This window comes from Lepidothrix coronata, unplaced genomic scaffold (assembly GCF_001604755.1).
Source record: "Lepidothrix coronata isolate B3197 unplaced genomic scaffold, Lepidothrix_coronata-1.0 Scaffold381, whole genome shotgun sequence".
Lineage (NCBI taxonomy): Eukaryota > Metazoa > Chordata > Aves > Passeriformes > Pipridae > Lepidothrix > Lepidothrix coronata.
In genome coordinates, this window is record NW_016690561.1 from 82757 (window position 1) to 108942 (window position 26186).

The 26186-nt window shown below is 37.7% G+C and overlaps 1 protein-coding gene across 2 annotated transcripts in view; it reads right to left on the reverse strand.

The window, feature by feature from the left end:
* SUCLG2 (succinate-CoA ligase GDP-forming beta subunit) overlaps positions 1–26186 on the reverse strand; it is a 119468-nt gene that overhangs the window by 61820 nt on the left and 31462 nt on the right. For both annotated transcript variants that reach the window (XM_017839168.1, XM_017839167.1), the window contains 2 exons: positions 3541–3640; positions 3323–3413 (listed from right to left, as the gene is read on the reverse strand). In XM_017839168.1, coding sequence (XP_017694657.1) covers positions 3323–3382 — 60 coding nt within the window. In that variant the 5' untranslated portion in view covers positions 3383–3413; positions 3541–3640. The remainder of the gene's footprint in view (positions 1–3322; positions 3414–3540; positions 3641–26186) is intronic.

A 26186-nucleotide genomic window follows, 5' to 3' on the forward strand; every position in this document is an offset into this window, starting at 1 on the left:
AATGTGAAGCATCATTATCTGTTTGCCACATCACGTTTATATTTAAAATGTCTTGGGGAAAAATCAGCTTTCATTAAAACTTCCTGACAACTTCCAGCTTTGCTTCTCAATAACACATCATTACCTAAAAGTTTAAGTCACACATCTAATTTCATGAGGGTAACTGTAACGGCTTTTTTTACGCAGAATCAAATATGCAAAACGTTCATTCTGTTATTGCTTGGAGAGAAAACACAGGTAGCGAATTCTCAGGTTGTCATGATAAGAGAAGACTGCCTTCTCAGATAACCACGCTCTCCAAATTCCAAGCTGCCATAAGAGGATTTTATGTAAACTCACAAAACAGCTTCCAAGTTATGAGGGATCTGAGGAGACTGCTGTTTATTGGAGAAACATCAATCCAAAGAGGCACAAACACACTTTAAATTCTCTAGCAGGTGCACAAATTGAGAAAGAAAGCTGAAAATGCCATTTTCTGCTCCGTAATTATTCTAATTGTAGAAAATTTCTATCTTTTATTCCTTCCTTACAAATACATGTAAAAGGTACGTGACTTCCATTCCCTCACTTGACACTAGTTCCTTGATTGCCTCACAGAAAGTGACATAATAACTATTTTCCTTCTGAAAAACCCTTATTACCTAATTTTTTTAAAACATACAAGTGTTTTAAAATACTCAAACTTTCCAGAACACCAAAAAGTCTAAACCCCACAAAACCTAAAAACATGCTTTTACTTTCCACTTTGAACAGCAATTTTCTTTAAGTACATGTACACACAAACTCTTACACACACACACATAGAAAGCACATGCCTTGAAATAGAACAAAAATGCCAGATATTACTTCTCAACTTCCCCCTTGCTCTTAGCAAGCTCAAAGAGTCTGCCTGGCATTTTCTGTGCACTAAGTTCCTACTGCATTAAATGATATCTTATACATAGCTAAACTTATATTTTTAATCACATTACTGTAGTTTCTCCCTTGATTAAAATTTCAGCATTTGACATTGTAGTCCTGATGCTACAAACCTGAATGCCTCAACCCCTTTAACCACCTTGAAGATCCCTAAACTAACTTTGTGAAAGATAAATGCTTTTAAAAGAAACAATTTTGCTCAGAAATAGCTTTTGATGACCTAGGTGCATAATCTGAAACACGCTTTCTTAGCTATCTAATAGGCATAATAGAGGGCAAACTGCTACATAGTGAATTAATTTAAAGCAGGATATATGCCCTTACCATATATTACCAAGAATCAAGATCTCAGCATCAGAAATATAAAACATGCTATTTAAAAGTCAATATGCTTTTGAAAGCCAACTCTACAATCAGAATGAAAGTCTATGTCAGTAGATGATCAGCTTCCCCCAGGGAAAAGCATCACACTGGGTTATCATGGATCAATATTAAAGTACTTGCAAGCTGTGTCCTGAAAGGACAGGAAGGAAAACACACACAGTCTATCAAGGCTATACCCAATCCTGAACCACCAAAATAAATTCAGCAGTGCCAACTTCACCATCAACTTCACCTATGCCCCAGCTGCTTCCTGTTGGCCATTGTTTATTCATACAAACAATATGTGGATGGAGAGGAAAGGAATCACAGGTTAAATCTTCTACAGCTACTCTACAAAAGTCATCTTAATATAAATCCTTTGAATAATCCATGTAAAAAACCCCAACACCCACACCCTTCTTTCATTTCTATCCATTTTAAAGAAAATCAGAAGTTTCTTTTTCAGAACTGAATCTATAACTGATGCTTGCACTCTTGACAAAAGAGTAGAATTTCTATATTGATGCATTCAAGGTAGGTCAACTGGGAAAAAGAATAAAACCTAAGAATTTAGAAAAGAAAGCTGCTTTTACAATACTAATTTTTCCAAGCAGAGTTCTAAATACGGGAAAGGGATATCCCTTCTTATACCCTTAGTATTATCAGGATATCCAACAGGCATGTCTTAATGGTAATACTGTTCCTCCTTTTGAATACATAGTATTTCTTTTCAACAGCAACTATCAAGAGTGATAGTAGTCTGCTCTCCGAGCTCCCCAAGAGAAGAACTGCCTGAACACCCTCCTCCAGCCCTCATTAGACAGGATCTTTCCAGACAGGTGCTCCCCTTCTATGCTAATACACCAAGCTGTTCATGGGATATGAAATGTGAACTGCAGTTCCTTTCAGTTCATGCCAAAACATTTTCTGGCATCAGATATACAGACCTATATGAGGATTCCTGCTCAGTAAAACAAAGCAAGAGACAAAAACACATAGAGCAGAAAGGCTATATGGATTTCCTGACTGATGGGATTTAAATAAAGTGAAGGAGAATCTTACTGAAGGGATATCTGGGCTTCTCTTATTTAGGCCAATACAGAGCAATTAATTTATGCTGAAGTGAACCTTGGCACCTTGCAGTAGGCACCATCATAGGAAGATGAACTGCCACACATTAGCTGAACCACTACTGTGAGCACATTTTACTCTGTATCTGCAACAAGTAGGAAGAATGTCCTGCTAGACACCTTTTAAAAATTGAGATCTCTCTCATGCAAACCCTTCAGTACTTAAAGGGGGCTCGCAAGAAAGATGGGGACAAACTTTTTAGTAGGGCCTGCTGCAATAGGTTCAGAAGGTTTTAAACTAGAAGAAGGTAGATTTTTTTACAATGCAGGTGGTGAGGCCCTGGCACAGGCTGCCCAGAGAAGTGGTAGATGCTCCATCCCTGGAAACGTTCAAGGCCAGGTTGGATGGGGCTCTGAGCAACCTGATCTAGTTGAAGATGCCCCTTCTCGCTGCAGTGGGGTTGGACAAGATGAACTTTAAAGATCTCTTCCAACCCAAACCACTCTGTTATTCTGTGAAAGTCACCTATCACTTTACTAACAGTTGCCCAGAGCTGAGGGTGCCTGAAATACAGATAATATTATTACTAGAGGTAATCATGGATATATTACTTCTGTAAGCAGAATGTCAATAAGCATGTACAGTTAATTCTAAGTGCAGTTATTTTAACATTTAGTATGTTTTTGATGAAGGATGAGCCTATGACAAGGGATTCCCTTTGACATAGGCAGCAGAAATTAATATATTTTTCCACCACTAGGTATGCCAAAATTGATAAACAAAATACATACACACAGAGAAAGAAAAAGTAACATTTTCTTTTTTTTCATCAATTAGATGTAATAAATGAGGAATTGGAGAAGAAACAAAAAAAACCCCAAAACCAAAACCCTACATCATACTCCCCAACTTATTAATGCAAAATTGCACCTGAACACAGTTTTCAACTTTCAAGAAGCCAAAATCTTACCTTTTTAACTGTCACACCATCCTTTGGAGTTTGCTTTGTTGACAGATTGTACCCAATCATCTGTTTAGCCAGCTGTTCAACAGTCTTAGGGCTACAAACAAAGGAAAAATGTTAGTTTATTGAAAGATACTAAAAGAAACAGTCCACAGCTATTGTAAACAGTTTAAATATTATAGAAAAAGCAACTTATTTATGCTTTTTCAATTTTAAAGACTTACTCTTTAGTTAGATGAACTCCTCCTCTCAATCCACTATTGAAAATACCTTTTCCTCTCCCTCCAGCCAGAATCTGTGCCTTCAGAACAATTTCCTTTGCCTCTGTAAAAGAAAAGCACATTTCTATTCTATAGTGTGCCATTTATCGAGCTTATTAACCCAAGTTTAAAAAGCACTTCCAGGTTGGACTATTTTAAAACAACAAGAAGTTGTTCATAAATAGCGAGCAATAAATCAAGTGTCGATTCAGCATTTTTATAAAGCAACCTTGCAAAAAAAGAATTTCTCAAGGAAGTTAAGGAATGAATGTACACTGCTTATTAAATGGATAAATATGCCATTCTATGGATCAGAACCATGCTGTTAATGCTACATGGCCTGCACAACAAACCATAACCTGCACAGTGCGATGGATTATATTCTGGCATGGTTTATAAAACATGAATCAGATCATATTTTGTCCTGAATACACAACAAATGAATGCTCATCAAGGAAAAGAAATTTCATTCCTCGCTCTAAACACATGGAAATGTATGGATGTGGTCCTAAAAGAAGAAATCCCCATCTCCAAAGGGCAGGTAAGTGGAGAGCAAGGGCAAGAGCTGTGAAGACACTTCATCTGTTCCTGAGGCATCACTTGAGTCTTTGGCAATTTGAGTATAACAGTAGCTTAGTAACGAGAAAGTGAAGCAAGAACACAGTGACAAAAGCAATTGCACCATGTCCTACCTTCCGAACAGAAGCAATCCTGACACCCTTACAGAGTAAAACAAGGGGAAAAAGGGGACAAGAAAACAAACAACTGAACAAAACCGTCACTCATGGTCTCTGCAGCTCCACGGATCACAGCAGCTTCCTGAACCGTGAACACCTGCCAGGTGCCTGTAAGATGTTTATTAACACCCACTACTGTCACTTGGCACATTTATCATAATACTCTGAGGTTCTCTGCAAAGTCTGAGATCCTGATATTAACATATCATTAAGTGTGCCTAGAAAAGGCCAACATTGTTATCCTCTCCTGGAGTCTGTGGAAATCTCTGATTTCAGCGATGTTTAGATTAGGTCACACCTTGAATCATAATATTATATCTAAGTATGAAGAAAACATGAGAATTTGTTGTTAATTTGACAAATTTACTGTTTAATTGGCACAGAGGATAAAGATACTTTCATTAAAACAAACACAGGCTTTCCAGGCTGTAAGGACGTTTTACAGATTATTAAATATAAGTTGAGAGGTGCAGCCCAGCTCTGACACAGCATCATTTCAAAGTTCCTGTATAATAAATTTCAGCAACTAGGAAAACAGTTGGATATTAGGATAGAATAAATATTATCAAACAAATAGTCTATTTCCTGCATTAAGATAGGAATGATTTTTTTACATAGGTATTGTACTTTAACACATTTATTATTATTATTATTATTATTATTATTATCATCATCATTATTAACAACAATTACTGTTCTAAAAGGTGCCTGATTTCCAGGCTTCTCAAGGCTAAAATCCTTCCACATGTTTATCCATTCAATAACATTTGACATATATCACTGTGAACCTTAAAAGCATTCTCCTTGAAAGTATTTCATGTATTCCAATATATTCATGTTCTGGGCTCCCTATAACTCATGCCACAGCAGGGCAGATAACAAGGAAATTTAAATGCAACAAAAAGTTTTATATCAAGTGTTTCCAATGCACACGAATTATTAAGATGAATTAAAACTATAAATCACTTTCCAACCTGCAGAAGCAAACTCTAGAATCAAAATAGCTGCTGTGATAAAAAAATCTAATGAAGTATTCTTAATAGATGCTGCAAGCATTTAATTAGATCAGTTTTAGCTGCCAACCACCCCGACAATGCGAGCTTTGATTGTCAGTGATAGGTGGTATCAGTTCTGGGAGTGATCATCATCCTCATTCCCAATCAACATGCTCTATGAGCACCGATTATCTCCACTGAAATCCAACAAATGAAGTCAGAGAAAGGAATTAATGTGTACATCTTTGTAATCCACTAGAGGACTATCAAGGCAATACAATAACTTCAGGAAAACAACTCTCAAACCCATAAACAAACGGCTTAGAAAGTGAGTATAACCACGTAAAGATTAGACCTGAAGAACTAATCAATGCAGCAGCTCAGCAGAACAAGTACAGCAGGTTCTTTGTGCCTTGTGGGAAACCAACAGGAAGCAATTTAATTCCATAATTATTTGCCCAAACTCTGTAAAATGAAGTAAAGCAGCCAGGTCTTATTTTACGGTAACTAGGCTTGATCATTCAGTACTTACCAAGCTGATTCACTACTGAAAGTCACCACCTTATTTAAAGAGTTGATTTCTAGAAATGCTCAGACCAAGTTTTTGTGTTAGATCCTGCCTGAATTCCCAAATTAAGTTAGAAAGACTATCCCAAAAGAAAAATGTGAGTTTAACTGGAATATCTGAAGTAATTCACCTTCACTTTTAGATTTGATATAAATAAGTAAATAAAAAATAATCTAAAAAAAGATACCCAAATTCAGTATGAAACCCATCAAAACCAGAGGTGTGTAACTAATTTCCATTAACATCCTTCCAAACTGTTGCAGTAACATTGCAAAAATGTTTGAGCAGGGCTGTGTAGTTACAAATACAGGATTTGAAGAGAACCAAGCACAAGCAACACGTCTTTACACCATCACAAAATATAGTGCAATGTTTTCAACAGCTTTTGGTCACTGAGGCTTCAACTACTTCTGTGCATGTCCACTGACTGACCAGCCTTGTGTAAATTAAAAAACAAAACCCCAAAATAATAAACCAGCCCGCTTCTTAAGTGTGCATATACTTTTTATGTCATCACTGATTTAAAATTTTCTTTATCGTTAAAAACAATACAAAAACCCAACTGCTTTTAAGTGTCACTAATTTAGCAGCAAGTAGCCACAAACTGCTCCGCGCAGATTAATGACACATTGCTGGTAACAGCATGTGTTCTTAACTAATTATAACTTGAATATATTAATATCTCAGACTGAACAGTTTATTCAGTTCAACAGTTTATTATACTGACTCTTGTCTTTGCCTGTTTTACATTATTCTACAGAAAAAGGGAGACGTGAGGGTGTGGTGCTCAGGGACATGGTTTAGTGCTGGACCTGGCACTGTGAGGTTAATGGCTGGATTCAATGATCTTAGAGATCTTTTCCAAGCAAAGTGAATCTATGATATGATGATTTCTAAAGAGTCCTTTAAAAAAAAAAGGAAGAAAAATACAGTGGTCCCTAACTCAGATGCCAATAAATTAGCAAGACCTTTACTCCTCAGAGGAATCCTCAGAATTTAAAATTTCACACTTTATCTGGCTCTACATTCCTAAAAAAATTTAATCCAACCACACAGGAAAAAAAAGCCTTCGGTACTTTTTTTCTGTAACAAATTCAGAAGTTTCAAGAGGACAGAATAGAACATTGAGGGACAAGAAGCCTCTACATTGCATCCAACAAGACCTCTCCTTCCCTCAGCCAGTGCTGCGAATACAAACGGCAGCGATACTCCTTGCAATTGGAATAAGCTCAGTGCTATAATGAAAGCCTATTTAAAATCAATAAAATCAGTCCTGCTTTTGGGAGCTATGATTACTTTGGTCCACTGGTACTGCTTGCAGCAAAAATGAACAGCTTGTTCTCAGCCCACTGCTGAGTATATTTAACTACTGAATTCTTGATCGTGAAACAATATAGTGAAAAGCAGAGTTCTGCCAGTTATATGCTATGCTAATTTATTACCTGTGAACAACTTTCCATTATTATTGATACGACTGTGTGACTGCAAATTAGGCGTGTTAACAATTACATTAAAATGTGCTGTAGCTTATCAAAAATAAACTGCTGTAAAGAACAGACCATGTACGACTGCACAGCAATAGGTCTCATGCTTGCCTGTTTATGAACAAAAGGTTTTCTACCAGAGAGAGCTCAGGACTACTTTGACAAGGCATCCCACACCACAGAATTAGAGCTTGGGACAAAGGGAGGAGGTCTCACACGAATTCCTAATCACATTTCTGTCTCACCACGAGACTTTCAGCAGTTCGGCTTCTCTGTCTGCAGGGGCTCTGTGTAAATTAATTAGTGTCTGCACCTTCTTTAAAAATGCAGAAACTGTTTCAGTATTACATTAGTGTATTTTTACCCCAGTGTAAGGCAACTGAGCACAGAAGGGTTGACTGAAACTCTGGCAGCAGCAGCAAAGTGTCCCTGGAAAATGCCCTAATTTCTCTCGGAACAAGCTCAGCACACATTGCAAAGGAGATGAGAGCAACCCACTGCCATGGGAGCAGCACAATGAAGACAAACTGAGGACATGTCAAATCAAGGTTTTACAGAAGCTCTATCTCCTTACTGACACAAACACTGAGTTTATAAACACACAAGAGCTGTTTCCACGAAGGCAGCTGGAGTTAACCAGACTCCTCCATCCCTCACACAGAGGACCCCAGCCCACAGTGGTCAGGCAAATGGTCTCTTGTTTTTAAGAACTTTGCTGGTCACCCTTCTTTAGGTAAAGTCATTCAGTTGTGTTTGACAAGCAGAACTCTTGGAGTGCTTCCCCCTTCCCAAATCCTGAAAGAGCTGAATGAGGCACGTGAATCTGCAACCAGCTCCAAACTCTCCACCTCTACAAAGAGGCAGAGGCCAACCTGAAGATGAATTTACCTGGTAAGAATGTTCTGAGGGACACAAATCACTGTTTTGTTTGGACACGTGCAACCTCAGGCTTTGCTTTGGCCAGCCAAGCTTTAGGCCACATCTAATTCATGGTTGTCTAGAATACTACTCCATGAAGAACTGGCTGGGACTCTCACTGGATGACCAATTCCATCTCTATATATACTGAACACTGATTTCCTAAAACACAGTAGTAAATTCAGTGCTTCCTTTCCCAAAGCAAGGGGCTTTCCCCCATTCTGCTTAATAATTTTGCTTTCACAACATGAAAGGGCTGAGAACAGGGCAGACATTTTCTGACAGCAATTATACTTCATTTTGGACAGCACAAGAACTATAAAGATACCAACAAATCCCAGAACACTTATATGCTGTTCCTACTTCAGTTTCCTCACCATTGTTGATGTAAATCCACCAATGCTCAAGTGTCCTGTAAGGGTTCCAGATAACCTCTCCCCAACTGCACCTCTGCAGCTCAGAGCCTTTCTTCCAAAACAAAGGGTTCCTTTTACAAGCCCTAAAAGGGTCCACTTTGGGTTGGTTTGGGGTTTTATTACCTACCTCTAGCTGATCCAACACTAAGGAAACCTACTTTTTGGGGTTTCATCTGTCCTGCTCTATTACTGTTGCTTGATTCCTTCTTGCTTTAATGCCAGACCTACCATTTGAGTTCCCAGTTTCCCTTTGGGAAAGACTGGCTATAACTAATTTTCCAAATTTCAGTCACCCTGTTACACTGCTCAGGCAAGATCCTGTCAGGTGCTTATTACTTTTTAACAATAGCCCTGTCCAGAGGCACTTTGGGACAGTTACTTTAGCAAGGAAAGAAGGGAGAAGAATAAAAGCAATAAGGAAGATCATAAAAAACATAATACAATAATACAAAACCCGTAATAAAGCCTAATTCCCAAACTGAACACTGAATCTTAAACTTGCAGTAATAACTTTTTGCATTTGGGTCTCTTTACACTGATTTGTTCTGAAATCTGAGACAGCTTTTCCCAAGGAGCAAGTATTGCTCCCCATCTTCTGAGACCTCCAGGGATGCAGCATGTGAGACAGTTCCCACACTCTGCCAAGTGAGCAGATTGAGATGAAAAAGAAGCTGTCCACAAGGTACCTCCCACATCTACAAAACTATTGTTGTGCTGAAAGACCTTTAGAATGAAGATAAACAATTGATTTTTTCTCCCCATTTAATTTTAATTTAAACTCTCTTCCTCTGTTATTTTCGTCCTTCTGCTCCATAACACCAAAAAGAATTATGTTCTTACATGCCCAGTTTCTACAACCTTTGGGTTGGCAGACTAGTTTAGAACTAAAGTTAAATAAATCATCCTTTTTATACCTCCATACTTTTGAATATATTGTATATTTATTGCTAGATTATAAGCCTCATTAAAATCTATAATGATAAATTAGTCAGTCTCTTGATTCTGTCACCGCTGTTATTAATTGCTTTCATAACCATTACTACACACTTCACCGGTGATAAAAATTTTAAAGCTAGATAAAATCAGCTAAGCTAAAGCTCACTCTCAATATTGCACTCTTAAACCTTCTCAGAGTAAAAGTAATCATGTATTCACACATCCTACATTTAAGTTAAACCTGATAAATTACTTATACAGCAAACAGAGCCCCACTAGATCCAGCAGCACCACTATAATGCATGGAAAAATATGCACATGAAGGCAGGGATCCAAAAAACAGTTCTCACATTAAAACTGTTCATTGTATGTGCTTGTTTAAAACTCCAAGGGATATCTTATTTCTGATATTTTTCAGCCTTCAACAGCTTCTTTTTTCAACCTAAGCTGTCATTATTTTTTACATAAATTTCCTCTGTAATAGACAAAGAGTTTAGAATATTTTCACATTTGCTTACATGAGAGCAGACATGGTTTGAAACTCAATCAGGAGAGGAATAAATTCTTCATTTGGTGGAATAGCACTGAAGTTTACTGACAACAGAGCAAAAGCTCTTTCTACCAGTTTTCAAGCAACATCCATTCTGTGGGCAAAACAGAGCAAGCCAGTTTCTGCCACCCACAATGTCACCCCATCATCCTGCACCACGGACAGTAAATACTGAACAAAAGGGGAAAATCCATGCAAACTGATCCAGGGTTCTTCCATCATTATACCCACCAGGCCCATTGTTGCTAATTTCAGACTTCAAAATATTCTTTATATTATGTCCAAGTCAACATTATTTCTCTCCCCTGCTGATGATTTCATTTTAAGAGACTGCAAAAGCAAGCAAAGACTTTTCCTTCTGTATTAGTTGCAAGCCCTATGACCTGACGACACCACCATGGAAGCTCTTCCATGTACAGAGTATCTTCAGGATACTCTGTAAGCACTGAGAAGTCTGGGCATGCTAATTCCGGTGCTTTAGTAGACCTGTTTTCCTTATAAATATTAAATACAGGAATAAATCACAAGATTTACTTTCTAAAACTACTGTCATTCAAAAATTTGACAACTTTACCAGATTTTTAACAAGACATTTCTCTCTACCTTTCCCTTTTCCCTAAACTACAAAAAAACCCCAAAACCTACCAAAAAAAACCCAAAGTGAAATGAATACACTCACAGTTTTCTTTGCATCTCTACCTTTTAAAGCTTACAGGGATTTCAGGTTTTCCTTGCCAAAATACCGTGCAAACATTTTTTTTTCCAAGTAAAACATATTTTAAAGTTAGCAGACTCGGGCAGTTGAACTGTGTCTAAATTCTTGACTGAATACCATAACACAATTTGTTTTAATACAACTCAGGGAACAGGCTTTAAGCAATCTGTAGTGTTGAAGTCAAGCAGCCATTAGGAACAAACACTGTTCTCGCCCCTCACTGCAACAATACACACACCTGCTTTCCTGGAACACGTTCAAAATTTCATTCTCTCTGATTATATGTAAGGCACAAAAGACACAAAGCCTTCTCTGACTCATTCTAATTCTTTTACCCATTATTGAGCTGCAGAGATGATTTTGAAAAAAATTTTATGTAGTGTAGAATACATAAAAACTGAGGAACATATATTAGTTTTTTTCATACTTCACTTTTAAGCATAAAGGAGTTGTTGTAGTTGAAGACATTCTCAAAAATGGAGAATGAAATAAGAAACCAGGGAATTCACATGGTGAAAAAGTAAGTTAATACGACAGAATGGTTTGGGTTGGAAAGGACCTTAAAGATCTGCCATGGGCAGGGACACTTTCCACTAGCCCAGGTTGCTCCAAGCCCTGTCCAATCTGACCTTGGACACTTCCAGGGACAGGGTAGCCACAGCTTCTCTGGGCAACCTGTGCCAGAGCCTCACTACCCTCATAGTAAAGAATGTTCTCCTAATATAAAATCTAAACTCTCTTTCATAAATGAAAATATGCAGCAGATAAAGACAACTGCAAAATTACCACCATTACTTAGGAAGCGTTAACAAATTAGTAATGTAATATGTGACAGGTGAATGCTGTTCAAGGACAGACTTGGTAATTAGTCCTTTGCCAAGCACAGTCTTTACATACATGCTATGACCAGCAAGATCCTCAAAAAATACGCATTAAAATGGAGGGCAAAGACAACTGTGGAGGACACCACAGAGTGCAGGCTGGGCAACCAACAGCCTTCAAAAGCATGAGAAAGAGGCCAAGTGCTCAAAGGGAGGCACCTGAAAGCGGAGCAGCTTCAGACCCACCTTCTGCAAATTTGCCAATATTAGGCCAGGACCAAGTCCCTTCAAAGGGTTTCATCATCTCTTGTTGCCTTTTAAATGCTGGGACAAAGTGACCTGACAGGTGACCGTGTGTATGCACTGCCCTGCCTTGAAGGACCTCCCTGCTTTGACATCACAGTGGTCATTTCTCCTCTTTACAACAATTTACAGTGACACAACACTGATGCTTTCACCAAACAGGTAGTTATCTCCTTAATTTTAAGCACACACTAAAGATAGCTTGGCATTTGGGTGCTTGCATAAAAATTTCCCTTTGAAACGTTTCATGAAGAATTTCTTAATGAAGCTCCAAACCTAAATCTCTTCTACAGTTTGCATTTTTACCCAAAGCAATAAAAATACCAAACAGCTCTCAGTTGAAAATTTACATTTTTAGCAAAATTAACATTTCACCCTCCCAGAGACAGTTCCAGCTCTTAGTCTTGTATCCCTTGGTTTTTGTATCATTGTGTAGGGCTGCATTGAATGCCACACATTTTGCTGTTCAGACCATAAATAAATCAATCCACACCCAAAACTAGAAACATGCAAAAGAATAGCAAATCTAGCAGTATTTTGATCTGAATCAAGCCCAATAGTATTGAAATGCCCTCCAGTAACCTGATTCATTATCCAGCTTATTCAGGGAATTAAGTACAAAGTTTTCAATGCACTGCTGAAATAATTTGTTGAGCCTCTGAAGAGAATCATGCTAGACTGGTCATTATCTGAGCAACATCTGGATGGGAGAGTGATCACATAGAAGAATTTATGTCTGCCTCAGTAGTGCTGAAGACAAAAAGCTGGAAAGTATTGCTTTGGAGCTGTTATTCTATGTATGCCCTTGATTCCTGGCCCTGATTTTGAAGCAAGACACTGATTTGCTACTCCCTGCCAAAACCAAACCAAAACACCCCACTTTCCCCTCCCCACAACCAATGACCAACAACAACACCCCCCAATTTTCTGCATATTTATAGATAGAAGTTACATGCTTAAAAGAGGACATTTTTAAGACCCCAGAATTTACCACTGAAATGTAGTCTCATTTACTGAGGTATTTTCTATCTGAGGAAGAAAATCAGACACCACAATGAAAATAAACACTATCTCAATTTAAAGAAACAATCTTTTTCCATCATGGTTTCTCACAGGCACTTGATAGCAGGTGTAAAAGCCAGATGGAGAAGTGAAATCCAGTAACTGAGACACTGGGCTAAGGGATTGCACAAGGCTATGTGACATTTGAGTTCTTTTGCAGTTATAAGTGGGACTTCAGTGATGAACAGGTTTGGCTCTGGCCATCTGGAGAAGCAATGAATTTTACCCAGAGTGAAAAGAAAAACCAAGAAGGAGGAAACTATCAGAATTGGTTCTAATGTTTCATTCCTATCAAGTGGAGGTTAACTAATTGGAGACTCTGGGCAAAAGCCCATTCATTTCCAGAGCTACAGATCCAGAAAACAGAGTAATCCAAGTTTGAAAGAGACAGAGAAAGATCACCATGCAAAGATTTAAAGAATGCAAGAGACAATGGAATACAGAAATAAATGGAGAATATCTATTTAAAACATAGATTTAAATTAAATATATATTAAAAAAATCTGTAGAAATGCTGCAACCAGAATACTCACCACATTTATTCTTGGAGATATTTTCCTGCACAGTTTGCTTAAAATCCTTCTAAGGATTACTCATGTTACATTACATGACATCTTGCTTTTTATTTCACAAGAAAACCTTACTGCATTAAGAAGGATAAAAAGAAATATTTTAGTCCTCTGGCAACCAGTAAGTATTAACTACTGTAAGCACAACTGTTGATAACTTGATGTCAGATAACACCAGTAATCCCTAAGCCCAACTAACAGAGAGAGGATGCACTACCATTCTCCTCTTATTTTTGTTTACTCATCACATATGTGAAATAGAAGCAATTGCCAAAATAAACTAATACTGGAAAAAGGTTAAGAGGAGACCCATTATAAGAATCTATTAATATCTGATTCAATATTTCAGACTTAATTACTCCATAAAAGGCCATCTCACTGATCAATGATACACTGGTGAATTCGGATTCAATGCCCCAAAAAACCTTTGTTTTGTTTAGAATATAGTTTCAGATCTATATTCCCTGAACAATGTTCTTTTTACAGCTTCACAGTGTTACCCAACCTATACAATTCCTTCACACACATCTTGTACACCAAGACCTTTTCAAAAACGTTGGAGAAAGACAATTTAGGGAATGTTCCAGATAAGGGAGGAAAAAAAAAAAAAAGAAGTCCTGCTGTGCTTTTCACAGCTTGGTCATTCTTACAGTCTTTCATCTTGGTGAGTTTCTCTTTTTAACACTGTTGTATTAAAAGTCTTCAATTCTGAATGTTTGGAGGAAGCAAGATAATGCAAACTACAGACTCGGCTCTGAAGACTCACTGCCTATTAGGAGAGGTTGAGAGAAAAAAAAGTTAGGTTTAAATTGTTCCCATGAGCTATTGAACAAAAGCCACAAAGAAAACAGAACTTGGAACAACTTAGTTGGGAGGACCAAACAAGCTTCTACTTGAAAGATGAAAATAAAAACTGGGACGGGAGACTTTTATCTGAGATGAAACTTTAATTCATGAACCTAGAAGGGAATATTAAAGATTTGGATCACACAGTAAAGCAACTGTCAAAATACATGTTGCACCCCTCATTTTACCCAGTAGCTTGTTAGCTGAACCATTCGTGGCCATGCCCAGTACCAACATATGCAGCTCCTCTTCTTGGCTCAGCCTCTCTCTGCCACTTAGTTTTCTCTGTGGGTTTATAAGGAGTTGCTTGTTATTATGTGCAGCTACAACACACTCTATATGAGGACACTGGACAAGCTGTTAGTTCCATTAACTTAATAATAGATTTCTGAGTGTGATTTCCTATAATTTCATTTTCCTCATTCCATGAGAAGCCAAAATTACAAACAGCCATATGGCACTTCATAAATAACAATTAAAAGTTATTTTCTGATATTCTGGCACTAAAAAAAATCCCATAAAAATACATATGGTTGGAATTCTATAAAGGAAATTAAGCTTTGTAATTGCCGCATATGTCCAGGATACTTCAAACACTTCCTCAGCCTTTTCCCTATTCACACATTTCTGGTCCATGCCAGGCCCTGGATGTTACAATTAATCAGTCTTTGCTCCAAGGGTCACAATTAAGGTTTTTCTTCTAGAAGTAGAGCTTCAGAACAACAGCCTGTATGAAGACCTGTGTAGCACAATTTCTGTTGTGATTCTGATACTCTTCCCATTTATCTACTCCATGGATTTGCTAAGGGGTTGGCTCCTGCCCAGCCAGAGGGACCTGGCAGAGCTCAGTCAGTCAGAGGAATGATGTCCATGGCTTGGAGACTGGACTGGGAGCTTGTCAGCTCACTACAGGACCTTGTCACTTTACAGGGACTAAGAGTTCACACAGCCCAACACAGCAGCTGAGAAACCAGCCTAGTCCAAATCACTGAAAATTAAGCTGCTGCTCTAAATGACCCCGTAACAGCCACCTTCTTCCTGCCTGCCCTTCATTACATCTTGTGTAATGCTGATTTTCGAGTTCAGTCTGAGAGTCCTGTCTGAGTACCTGAAGTTACATGAACTCTTAAAGTCTTTTACTGTAAATGGAAATAAAAAGGCTACCTGCGTCATCAGAATTATTTACTTTTTGGAATAAACATATGTAAGGGGAGAATTTTCCTTAGAAGCACCTGGAATAACTGCTTTTACAGCTATCCACTACTGGAAGTCAAACTGATGGGTAGAGGCTGGGATATATCTATATCTATATAATACCAGTTGGTGTAATCAAAGCATACATCCACATTAGGGGTGAGCCTATTCATATAGTCCACTGCTTGCATTTTCTTTCCTTGGTATCCCATTGGGCAGTTCATGCTGGCATTTCCTTTACATTTTCAAGAACCTGCAGCATGGTCTACACAATTCAACCTGAGTTAGAACACAACACACAACAGCAGAAAATATCTGGCACCAGCCTGGGTGCAGAACAGGCCTCCACAGATGGTTCCTCAGCAGAAAAGAGCTACAGCCCTCTAGCAGGATACACCACCCCAAAGACAGTCCTAATCATTTGCCCATTTTGCCTTTCAGAACTGCTCTGAAAAGTTCTCTGGGTATTTAAACTAAAATACCACATTTTGCTAGAGAAAACAGACACAGTCTGAAAGAAGACAATTTCCTAAGTAACTTGAGCACTTAAGTGCACATTTTCCTCAATTAACAGGGGAGAGATTTAAGTATTTCCTGAAGATCTTTTCTTAAGAGGCCCGTAACTAATTAGCTGATTAAGGTGATGTGAAGAAACAACTGTGTTTCATATTTCCAATTGTAGCTGCCCAATAAAACCATGGTAAAATGTGCATCCTACAAGGTAATTTTAATACTTGAATTTATGAACCAATTCACCCTGGATATGCATCTTTGCACCCTTCTCATAACAGTAATGAGTTATCTGGCTGGGGACAGAGGAAAGAGAATTCAAATCCTGTGTTGTTGGCCTAAGGGCAAAGCCAGAATCAGTAATACTCTTTTTGGTTGCTAATACAGTCCCAAGCATAAAAAAGTAATATAATCCCAGTGATTGAGTTTTGACAATTCTACAATCAAAAAATGGTTCTACCTTAGAAAACCCAAATATTAAAAGGGGGTTAAAGGTTACTCTTTGAGCATTATAAGCCTCACTGATGTTTTAACTCCCAACAAATACTGGAAAACAGCATTTTACCTCAGTGCTAGTAAAACTGTACATCTACGTGTAGAGTCATTTATCCCAAACTGACAATTCTAGGAGCAATCACAGATTTCATTTAAATTAAGGCTATTGCAGTAATTATCAACCACACTCATAGTTTTCCCATTTTTTCCCCCTAAGAAAAATTACCTTTAGCACGTGTCCTAAACAAACCTCCATGAAATCTAAACCATTCCTTATTTTCTTTTGGGGCACTTCCTTTTTTAACACAATCTATTTTTTCTTCTTTGTATATACAAATTCCTTTGTTTTGCAAACTTTTTCAAATTCATCACAAAAGTAGCTGTTCTGATATTAATAGATTTTTCTTCAAAGTAAATCGGATGCAAAGTCTCTGGAAAAGAGTTTTAAAGCCAAACATTCTGGATACATGAGAAATGAAATCTGATAACGCACATAATAACTTTCTTTGACTTTATTATCACTGATCTGAAACTGAACATCTAAAACCATGTCTGTCCTTTAACACCAAACTGCTTTTCTGACATCACCTCAGCTGACTTTTGCAGAACCAAGTCCACATTTGTTAAAGGAATTTTAAAGCTGCAGCAACTAAATTGAGGGTAGGTCCTATGCGCTTGTAGCCCGTAGTAAAGTTGAAATATCAACAATTTCCTGAGATTTTAGCATAGGAAACATTAGGAGAAAAACAGATTTAAACCAAACCGTAGCACGTCACAGAACAACAGCCTGTGCAAAACAAGTGCTCCACCCTTCAAGGCAGCATGTATAGAACCCCAAAGGCCAAACCAGAAGACAAAATAAGGTATAAAGGTTCCCCACCTCCAGGGCAAAGCACTGTTACTGTGCTTGTAACCCAGGAAAACTGGAGAGGGACAAGGGACCTGGCAGCACGAGAAGAATGTCAGTAATGAACAAGAATCTTTGTGAGAAATAAAGTAATTTCCCCCAGGAGTGGGTTGTTTCATAGCTCTGCCCAGGGCAGCTCTGGAGAGAAGCTCCAGCCAGCAGTGCAGAAAAGGTGTTGATAGAGAGAACAAGACATGCAAGGCTCCGACCTTGGCCACCCGGATCAGTCACGTGTGCTCCATGCAATAAACGTGTCATAAAGCTCTCAGCTGTCCTGGACTAATGAAAGAGGAAACAGGACAACAAATAAAAGCGAAGATGAAGAGTGGATTACTTTCAGCAGAGAGGTACAGCAAACCTTTGCTCTACTGTCTAAGAAGTGAAGTGATGAAGCACCACAATGACACTGCCATGGCTTTGCAGGCTGAGCAGGTGGAGTTGCCAGTTTTCTGTCAGCATCTCCCAGGAACAATCCTGTTACACAATCAATTAAGTGAACTGTCAAAGAGAGAAAAATCTTGCCAATGAGCACAGTTATAAAATCAGGCACATTTCATTACTACCACAATAATTTTTCTACATGGCTTCTTACCACTCACCTAATTCAGAACATTATTTGTCATCACAAGGTAAGATTTAACTCCACAATAAACAGCCTGCAAGTGGTTAGAAGCGGCTCAAAATCTACACAGATCAAACATAAAGACATATTTTTATTGATTATGCAATATGACATCAGCCTTGCAAAGCTATTACACAGGCACATAAATTTAAGGCCTTAAATCACTGGATTTGTTTTCAAAACTGTCCTGGAAACACCTGACTAGAGGGAGGAGATCTTGGACCTTCTCAGTGCTGGAGCAAGTCTTGATCAAAAAGGCCTAAACTTTACACATCACTAGTCATTTGTGACAATCATTTGGAAGCACTTTCTAAAGGTTCTGTTTTTCAAATGCTGCGGTGCAGAGAACCCTTCCCTGAAGACACCAGACACTCCAAAATGTCCCAGGGCTGCCAGCTACAAGTGCTGGGTCTGAAACTTCAGACCATCTGTATTTGAAATGAGCATTCTGTACATAGTTATTTTCATTTCTACCATGCCAAGACACGCCAAAGTACCGAGTCCCAAATGTAAATGCATTCTGCCTGCATGGGTAAAGACCCAACACGCTGATACAAAACATACAGACAAATATTTTCCTGCAAAGATGTGCCTCGAGTCAGATGCAGCCTGTTTATTTTATCCTTATTATACCCATTGAATTAACATTTAGTATGGTGACAAAAGTGATGTCTACACAACAATTCTCTGCAAAAAGTGGAAATACATTAAAATCAAATACTTTAATAATCACAACTTTTTACATTTATGTAGAAGATAATTAATACACTCCATAGAAGGTCTCCCAAGTTGTTTTTCAGTTTAGAGCAAGTTTTTTGTGTGTTTTAAAGAAAGTTTTCACACTCCTCCCTTCTCTTTTTTCCTGCTGACACTTTAATCTCCTCCTCTGGTAAATATGAGCTTATAACAATAAATCATGTTTTATTTATTAAAAATAAAAATAGGAATCAACACAAAGCAAAAAGGCCAATCTCCATAAAGTTTCCCTCCACACTGACTGATTTAGTTTCTATATGAAGATTTAAATATGTATCCAGCAGGCATTTAAGCAAGAATAAAGGTACTTTTTCTCTTGCATTACATAACATGCTTAGAAAATAATGACTATCTTTGGCCAGTTGTAATGAAGTAAAAGGACATTTCTTTAAAAGTATTCTGCAACGAGGAAACTGCCATATCTGAGAACTGTTGTCTATATTAGCATCAAAGAACTCCACAAAATTAATATAAAGTAGTATTTTGTTTTTACTTTTATATTCAGGTCACTTTTAGCACCAACATCGCTGATTCAGAGATAAAAAAAAATCCCCTTGATTTTTCTGTAAATATATTCTGCTTGGACAAGAGCCTGTATGAAGCACACGAGGGAACAGGAGTGCAAGCATCCCACATCACCTTGCCCTTTGTTTAGATTGTCAGTTTTTCCTTTTGATCTTTCTTTGCAGTTGAGGAACCAAAAATTGATTTTCCCAGCTGAACTAAAGTAGAAAAGGACAATGTTTTATTTAAGATCCTTCACTCCTGCACATAAGCCTATTTCTTTCTTTATATACAAAAGAAACTGTCTTTTTGTTCTTGTAAAAAAATACTTCCAAGTGGGGAATGCTCCCAGTGTACTGACTGTGGTTTCATAATAAAAAAGGGCGGGATGTGTTTCAAAATCCAAATACTGGCCTCCTGCAGAGGAGCACAAACAGCTCACAAACCTTCTAGAGATACAGAAACTGAGCTTCAGGGAAGCAGGTCATACTTGTTAGGTGTTTGCATAAACTCTGGCCACTGGCAATGTTACACTCAAAACCTTGTTTATGGGCAAAGAGAAAGCACAGTTTACATATTCAGAGACATATAAAGCCAAGAATATATTGTAAATATATCCATAATCTTAACAACGGAATTATTTTTTTTATTGCAGGTTTACTTGTTATAGAACAACGAAGAATGCCTATATGTGAAAAAAAATCAATCATAATGCAGATAAAATTATTACACAACTATTTCCTAATTTCTACCTGTTTTCCTGGTGTTATGCTCATCCTTCCACTGCTCTTCTGGGTTCTAAGTTTGACAGTTTCATTCTGGTCTAGGGCTGTTCTTTGGAGCTCTTGTTGGGAGGAATCTGATGTTTGTTTTGATGGTTCCTTTTTCCTCACTCTTTTAAAACTGGCTCTTTTTTTCACTGGCCCATGCTCACCTGAGTTTATTATATACAGTGAATATTGGGGATGTTAGATACCAGTTCTTGGTTCCTTGTAACCCCAGAACTCTGCTCTGCAGACTGTACAAAGCTTGGGGCTGTGGCTAAGGACACCAATACCATGTTATAGGGCTACAGGGTTTCAGTGAGAAGCACCAGAGAGTAGAAAAGCTCCTGATCTTACTCACTGTTAAAAGGCACTAATAAAATATAAGTAAAAACAACAGAACAACTGTGCAAATCTCAGATGCTACGAGATGTGTCCATGTCCCACTAAAGACTATGTAAAGATATGCTACCTTTTAAGAACAATGTTGTCACCAGAAAAAGCCATGACTGCTAAAACAAAATATATTTCATTTCATGCTTTCACACAGTTCTCAGACCAATTCTTGTAACTTAAATGTTTAGGTTTCCCCATGCTCACCATGCTTTCTATCGTCTCATTTGAATATAAAAGCTAATCATCAAATCAGAAATACTGTGTGCTCTAATAGGTTAGTTACCATTAAACACAATTTTAACCCACTGTGAGATCAAAATTACTGAATTTAATAATTAACGTCTTTGATTGTTGTCACAACTTGTATTTCAGAATAAAGTGTTGATATTGTCAGAAACAAAAAATGTTCCCTAACACCTACAGGCATTATTGGTACTCGTGGACTGCAAATTTCTTGTGTTATCTGCACAACTTCTAATTAAGTTCTTGAAGAAATCTGAACTTACAAAGTGCTGAGCTGCCCCTGAACCCCACAGGAAAGCTGAGGACACACAAATGTCCACTGAGAAGCACAAAAACCTCCTGCCTGTTGCAGGTTTTCCAGTGCTTCCCTCAACTGTTCCAGTCTTTGTAATCTCTCTTTTTCTGTGAACTGGGAAAGGTTTACACAGTTTTGCCCAAGCATTTCATTTCAATCCATTCAGCATTTGATTTTTCCCACAGGACTCCGTTCAGAACAGTTTGCTGGATAGCACACCAAATTCTGTGGAGTTATGACCAAACAGGCTGTAGTGAGGCCAACCACTGCTAAGTTTAAATCCAAGGAATGCAATCTGTGATTCTCCTTAAGATATATGACTAGCTTTTAGAACTTGCAAAGAGGAGGGAGGATAAGACAACCAATTTCTAGTATCCAATAAGGCACTTTGTAGTTGGTTAAAAGACAGCAGTACATACACTTACATACACATGGCACAAGTCACAATTATTAGCAGTGCTACACTGGTTATTTAGAAGCCTACATCACAAAACAGCCCTTTCCCAGTACTTTAAGGGAATACAGACATCCTGCTCACCAGTTCTGACAGCTTAGCATTTATATCTCAAGCTCCAATCACCACCATAGCAGCAAAGACATAACTATATACATTACAGTTAAACTTCATGTTTTACAGGTTTCACAACATTAAATTAGCCAAGAAAAATGAATGTAAAAGCAACAGAGAGGCATTAGCTTTTGGTTTGGCAATCAGCATTCTCAAGAAAGGATGTACCTCAGCATGATGTGGAAACCAGTAAAGCTGTTTCATTTAGGTTTCATGCAAGCTGAGCTCTGTGGGGATTCTGAAGGCAGGTATTGTGGAACTGGAACTCTACATATTTTATTGAAATTGCACAGTCTAAACACCACAATGAGTGAACAGACATATCAGACTATGGAACTTGGAGCTTTCTCAATTACTCATATATAAAGGAATTTTTCTGGGTAAAAATGTAAAATTGGAATAAACACCAATTGTGTTTGCAAAGAGGGAGAATGTGCAGCTGACTAAAGAGTTTTGAACCTGTGCTGAACCTATAAAGGGACTGACATAACAGGTGAGCAAGTACATCTCAAATGGTCACATTCTTCATGCATGATGTTGTTCAGCACCTTCTCAGCTTCAGATGAGCAGGACTGTGAATCAAACCTCTGTTGGTCTTGTCAGCAGCAGAGATCATGTCTCTACACCAGCTTTATAACCCTGGGCCAGCTGAGTGTGTAGGTTCAGACAGTTGGTGACTTAAATGACAAATAAGTGATGTAAGCACCATCCCAATGGTCCCTCCTGTGAATTTTCAGTATCAGGTGCTCTCTGACATCCTGACAGCTGTTGAGAACTGGTTAATGTTTCATTAACTTAAGGTCAGCAAGTTGCTTTCCCACACTGAAAACCCCACTTCTCAGCTCCTGCACAGAGTCACATAATTGTGTCTGCCTGGTTTACAAGTTAGAAGAGGTAACTGCTGAAAAGAAACCTAGAGTAGATTATTCCTTCTCTCTATGCTGCAGAAAATAGTTCCAGATTTTAGTGACATGTTAGATACAGAATACAGCAACTCTTTAAAAGGCAAAATTTTTGCATTAAGTTTTCTTCATGCTTCTGCCATTTCTTCCATTGCAACCTTCTTACTTTAAGGTCAAGTTCAGAACTGGTATCTGAGGCAGTATAAATCACATCTGTGTAAATAATGGTCACAGTTAACTCTCAGAAAGTCTCTTGCAGAATAATTTACCTAATAATATGCAAAAGAAGAGGGCTCTAAATAGCTTAAACAATTCATAGAGAGACAAGAGAACATACAATTAACATTGCCCTACCTGCTGTTAACTGCACTAATTGCATTCTTTCTGTACAACTGACAATTCTGACATCATGGAGATAACTGCAGTGATATGCAACTTCTGTTAAATTACCTCTGAATCTTAGCCCTTAAAGATCTCTCTCTGGTATTTGACTGGTTTATTTTGATTCTTCATCAGCCTACAGATTTCTGTAGGAATGCTTACTCCAGTCTGGACATCTCACTATTTACAGGACACTAAATGTAAAAAACTCAATGTAAAAACCAGACATAAATTGGAATCCATAACATTAAAATTGTGCAAATGGTCAAAAAGCTGAATAAACTTAAAGACACAGGAGTCTCATTTTGGAAACCAACAACATAAAGTATGAAAATATATGAAATTTTTTCATCTCAAAATTGTAAACTAACTTTTCCATACAAAGGTATCTTTAAGCATCTAACTTGGCTTCTTATGGATCAAAGAAACAACTAAATAAACACTATCTGCATATGCACTTCAAATAGGAATGTCACTCAGAAGATATAATAAGCAAGTTATTTATAGCATACATTAATCACCATATTTAAATGGCAGTTTACTTTATAGCATGAGACAAACCTGTATTAACAGAGGGCAAAACTGTATAACAACAGTTTTTCCTAAGATAGTCAAATTTCCAGTAATCAGCTTCAAGTCTCTCTTGTTCCACTTTTATTCCAACACATCCAAACAAAAGCTGTATTACACTGAAGGCAAGACATGGAAAGGCCAATAGGAAAATCAACCACACTGAACTTAAACCAAAAAAACCTGTGTAAAAGATTTATGTGTGGCAACAACAAGAAGAGGGGGTGTTGGACAAGCAGAGTATCAGGATTATTACGACAATGATCTTCAGTGGGGCACAAAACACACACTAAGATTAGGAAAGCTACTACTAAAATATACAGATAAATAACTGGGGGAATAGAGGGTTAAGACTTAGCAGGGAATAGAGGGAAGTGCAGCAGTGGTGAATCTTCCCAGTGACTTTATATTAACTATTTATACAGCAAACTCTTCATGGCTGCTTTTCTGTCCTCTTTCTACAGAAACCCCAGGGCTGTTCTTAAGCATTTAGAACAATAAATATATTTAAGATTTATAGCCTGGAGTTTAGCTGTATTCATCTTACTCAGGTGAGCAGTCCAACTAAGCCCAGGGGAGGCACAAGAAAAATGTTCTCCTTCGTAATGATGCACGAAACAAAAGCTGACTTTAACTGCAGGACAGGGAAGAGTATACCACATGTAGGTAAAACTGTCAACTTCAGATTTTTCTTAATAAAACAAAAATCACTTAAAATAAGAGCACAGCTAACTTCTGGAACTAACCTGAACATAATTCTCACTAAATGTTTTTTTTGGGATGACATTCTCAAGGGTTGGAGGCTCATTTAAAATATCATGTGATGCAGAGAGTCAGATAATATCTCCCAGTTGAATGCAGGAGGGTTACAAAGACACATTTCATATTCAGAAATGTGTTGAATTATTTTACTTTTCTTAAACCGCAAATATTTGAAGAAATGTAGATAAACATATTTAAAATTCACAGCACTTTCTCAAATAAGAAGTAGCAGATTAACAAAATGTCAGAACATCCTCAGCTTCAAAAACTGCTCTACCATTTTAGGTAGAGATTATCCACCAAAAAAAAAAATAATAATCACAGCCTCTTATGATCATACTTCTCAACTGCTGATATATTCGGTTTGTAAATTACTCCCATCTTTAAAGATAAAACAAGCTCTTGCAAGTCATACTAACCTTTGCAAAATACCAGTTAAGATTACTTCATTGACAGGAGGAGGCTGAGGGTGGAAAAGAAGGGAATTGTGGTATGGAGGCTGAACGCTGAGTGTTCTCTGATCTTCAAACGAGTTAAAAGGCCAGTTGTGAGATTCCTGGCTTGGCTCAAAGCCATGTGCTTTTATAGCAAGTGTACAAGTTAATGTCCTTACACATCAATCCAGCCCATCCTAAACCACCTAAACCACGTTCTGTAAAGACAAAAGGTACAAAAAATGTAACAGAAGCAATTGATAGATTAAAAAAAAAAAAAAAGGCGATTTCCCCAACTGAATTATAAAGTGGTAATCTAACAACTGTACCTTCCTGTTGTACCCTGTGACACCTGGGGGACACTAGTGGAGGTCAGGGAAACTATGACAGTATCAATTATAAACTATCCTGTCTTAGTACTGTCATCATTAACTCTTAGATTTTATATTCATTCAATTCAACATGATTTTCCACTAAAAAGTTTAAATTAAAAACCCCACCCCCACATTTTACAGAAAGAAGCATCAATTTTGTAACACAGGATTATCCACTGGGATTGATCACATAAAAGATGAAGCACTACACAGGGCAGACCCAGCAATCTCAGAAGCTTTGTCATCTCATTTCAAGTTTCTGACTAATAAACATTATTTCAGAATTAATATCTAAACCATCTCCTGCTGAGGGTTGATGCCATGTAAAGAGAAGTGCAATTTTTCCAATGACAGTGACCTCCAAGATCACACCACCAACACAGCCACAGTAATGAGGTCCAGGGAGAAAAAACTACAGAGCTGAGAACTTGATCTTTTCCTTCACAAGTTAAACCCACAATATTTACAGTATTTGGTAAGCTACAATAATTATCAACACATACATTTCCTTTAAATAAATAAATACACACATCAGGCTTCATGGGAAATAACAAGAATTCTCAAGTGAAAGTCCCACATGGCTTCTAGAAAAGAACCACAATTTTACACCTTGTCTCAGATAGTTTGTTAAAATACAAGTGCCAATCAAATGATTGTTCAAACAAGCTGCTATTTCTTTCAACAGTGCTGTAGTTTATATCAAATGAAAAACTTGGATGCAGTTCTGCATGCAGTCGGTGGTGGAAGAATCCTAAAAAACCAGCACAACTCATTCATCTTCCATCAGGAACAGACATTCCCAGAAGGGGATATGCTGTGGCATTCAGATAAAAACAGCAGCTATAAATACAGGTGATTTGAAAAAAAAAAAAATATTTAGCATGACAGGTGGATTTTTAGGTTTTATAAATTAAAACCAAAGCAAGTGCTTTATCACATACATTCCAATAAAAGCCAGAATACCAAACAAGGAAAAAACAACAACAAAAAAAAACCCAGAAAAGAATGAAATT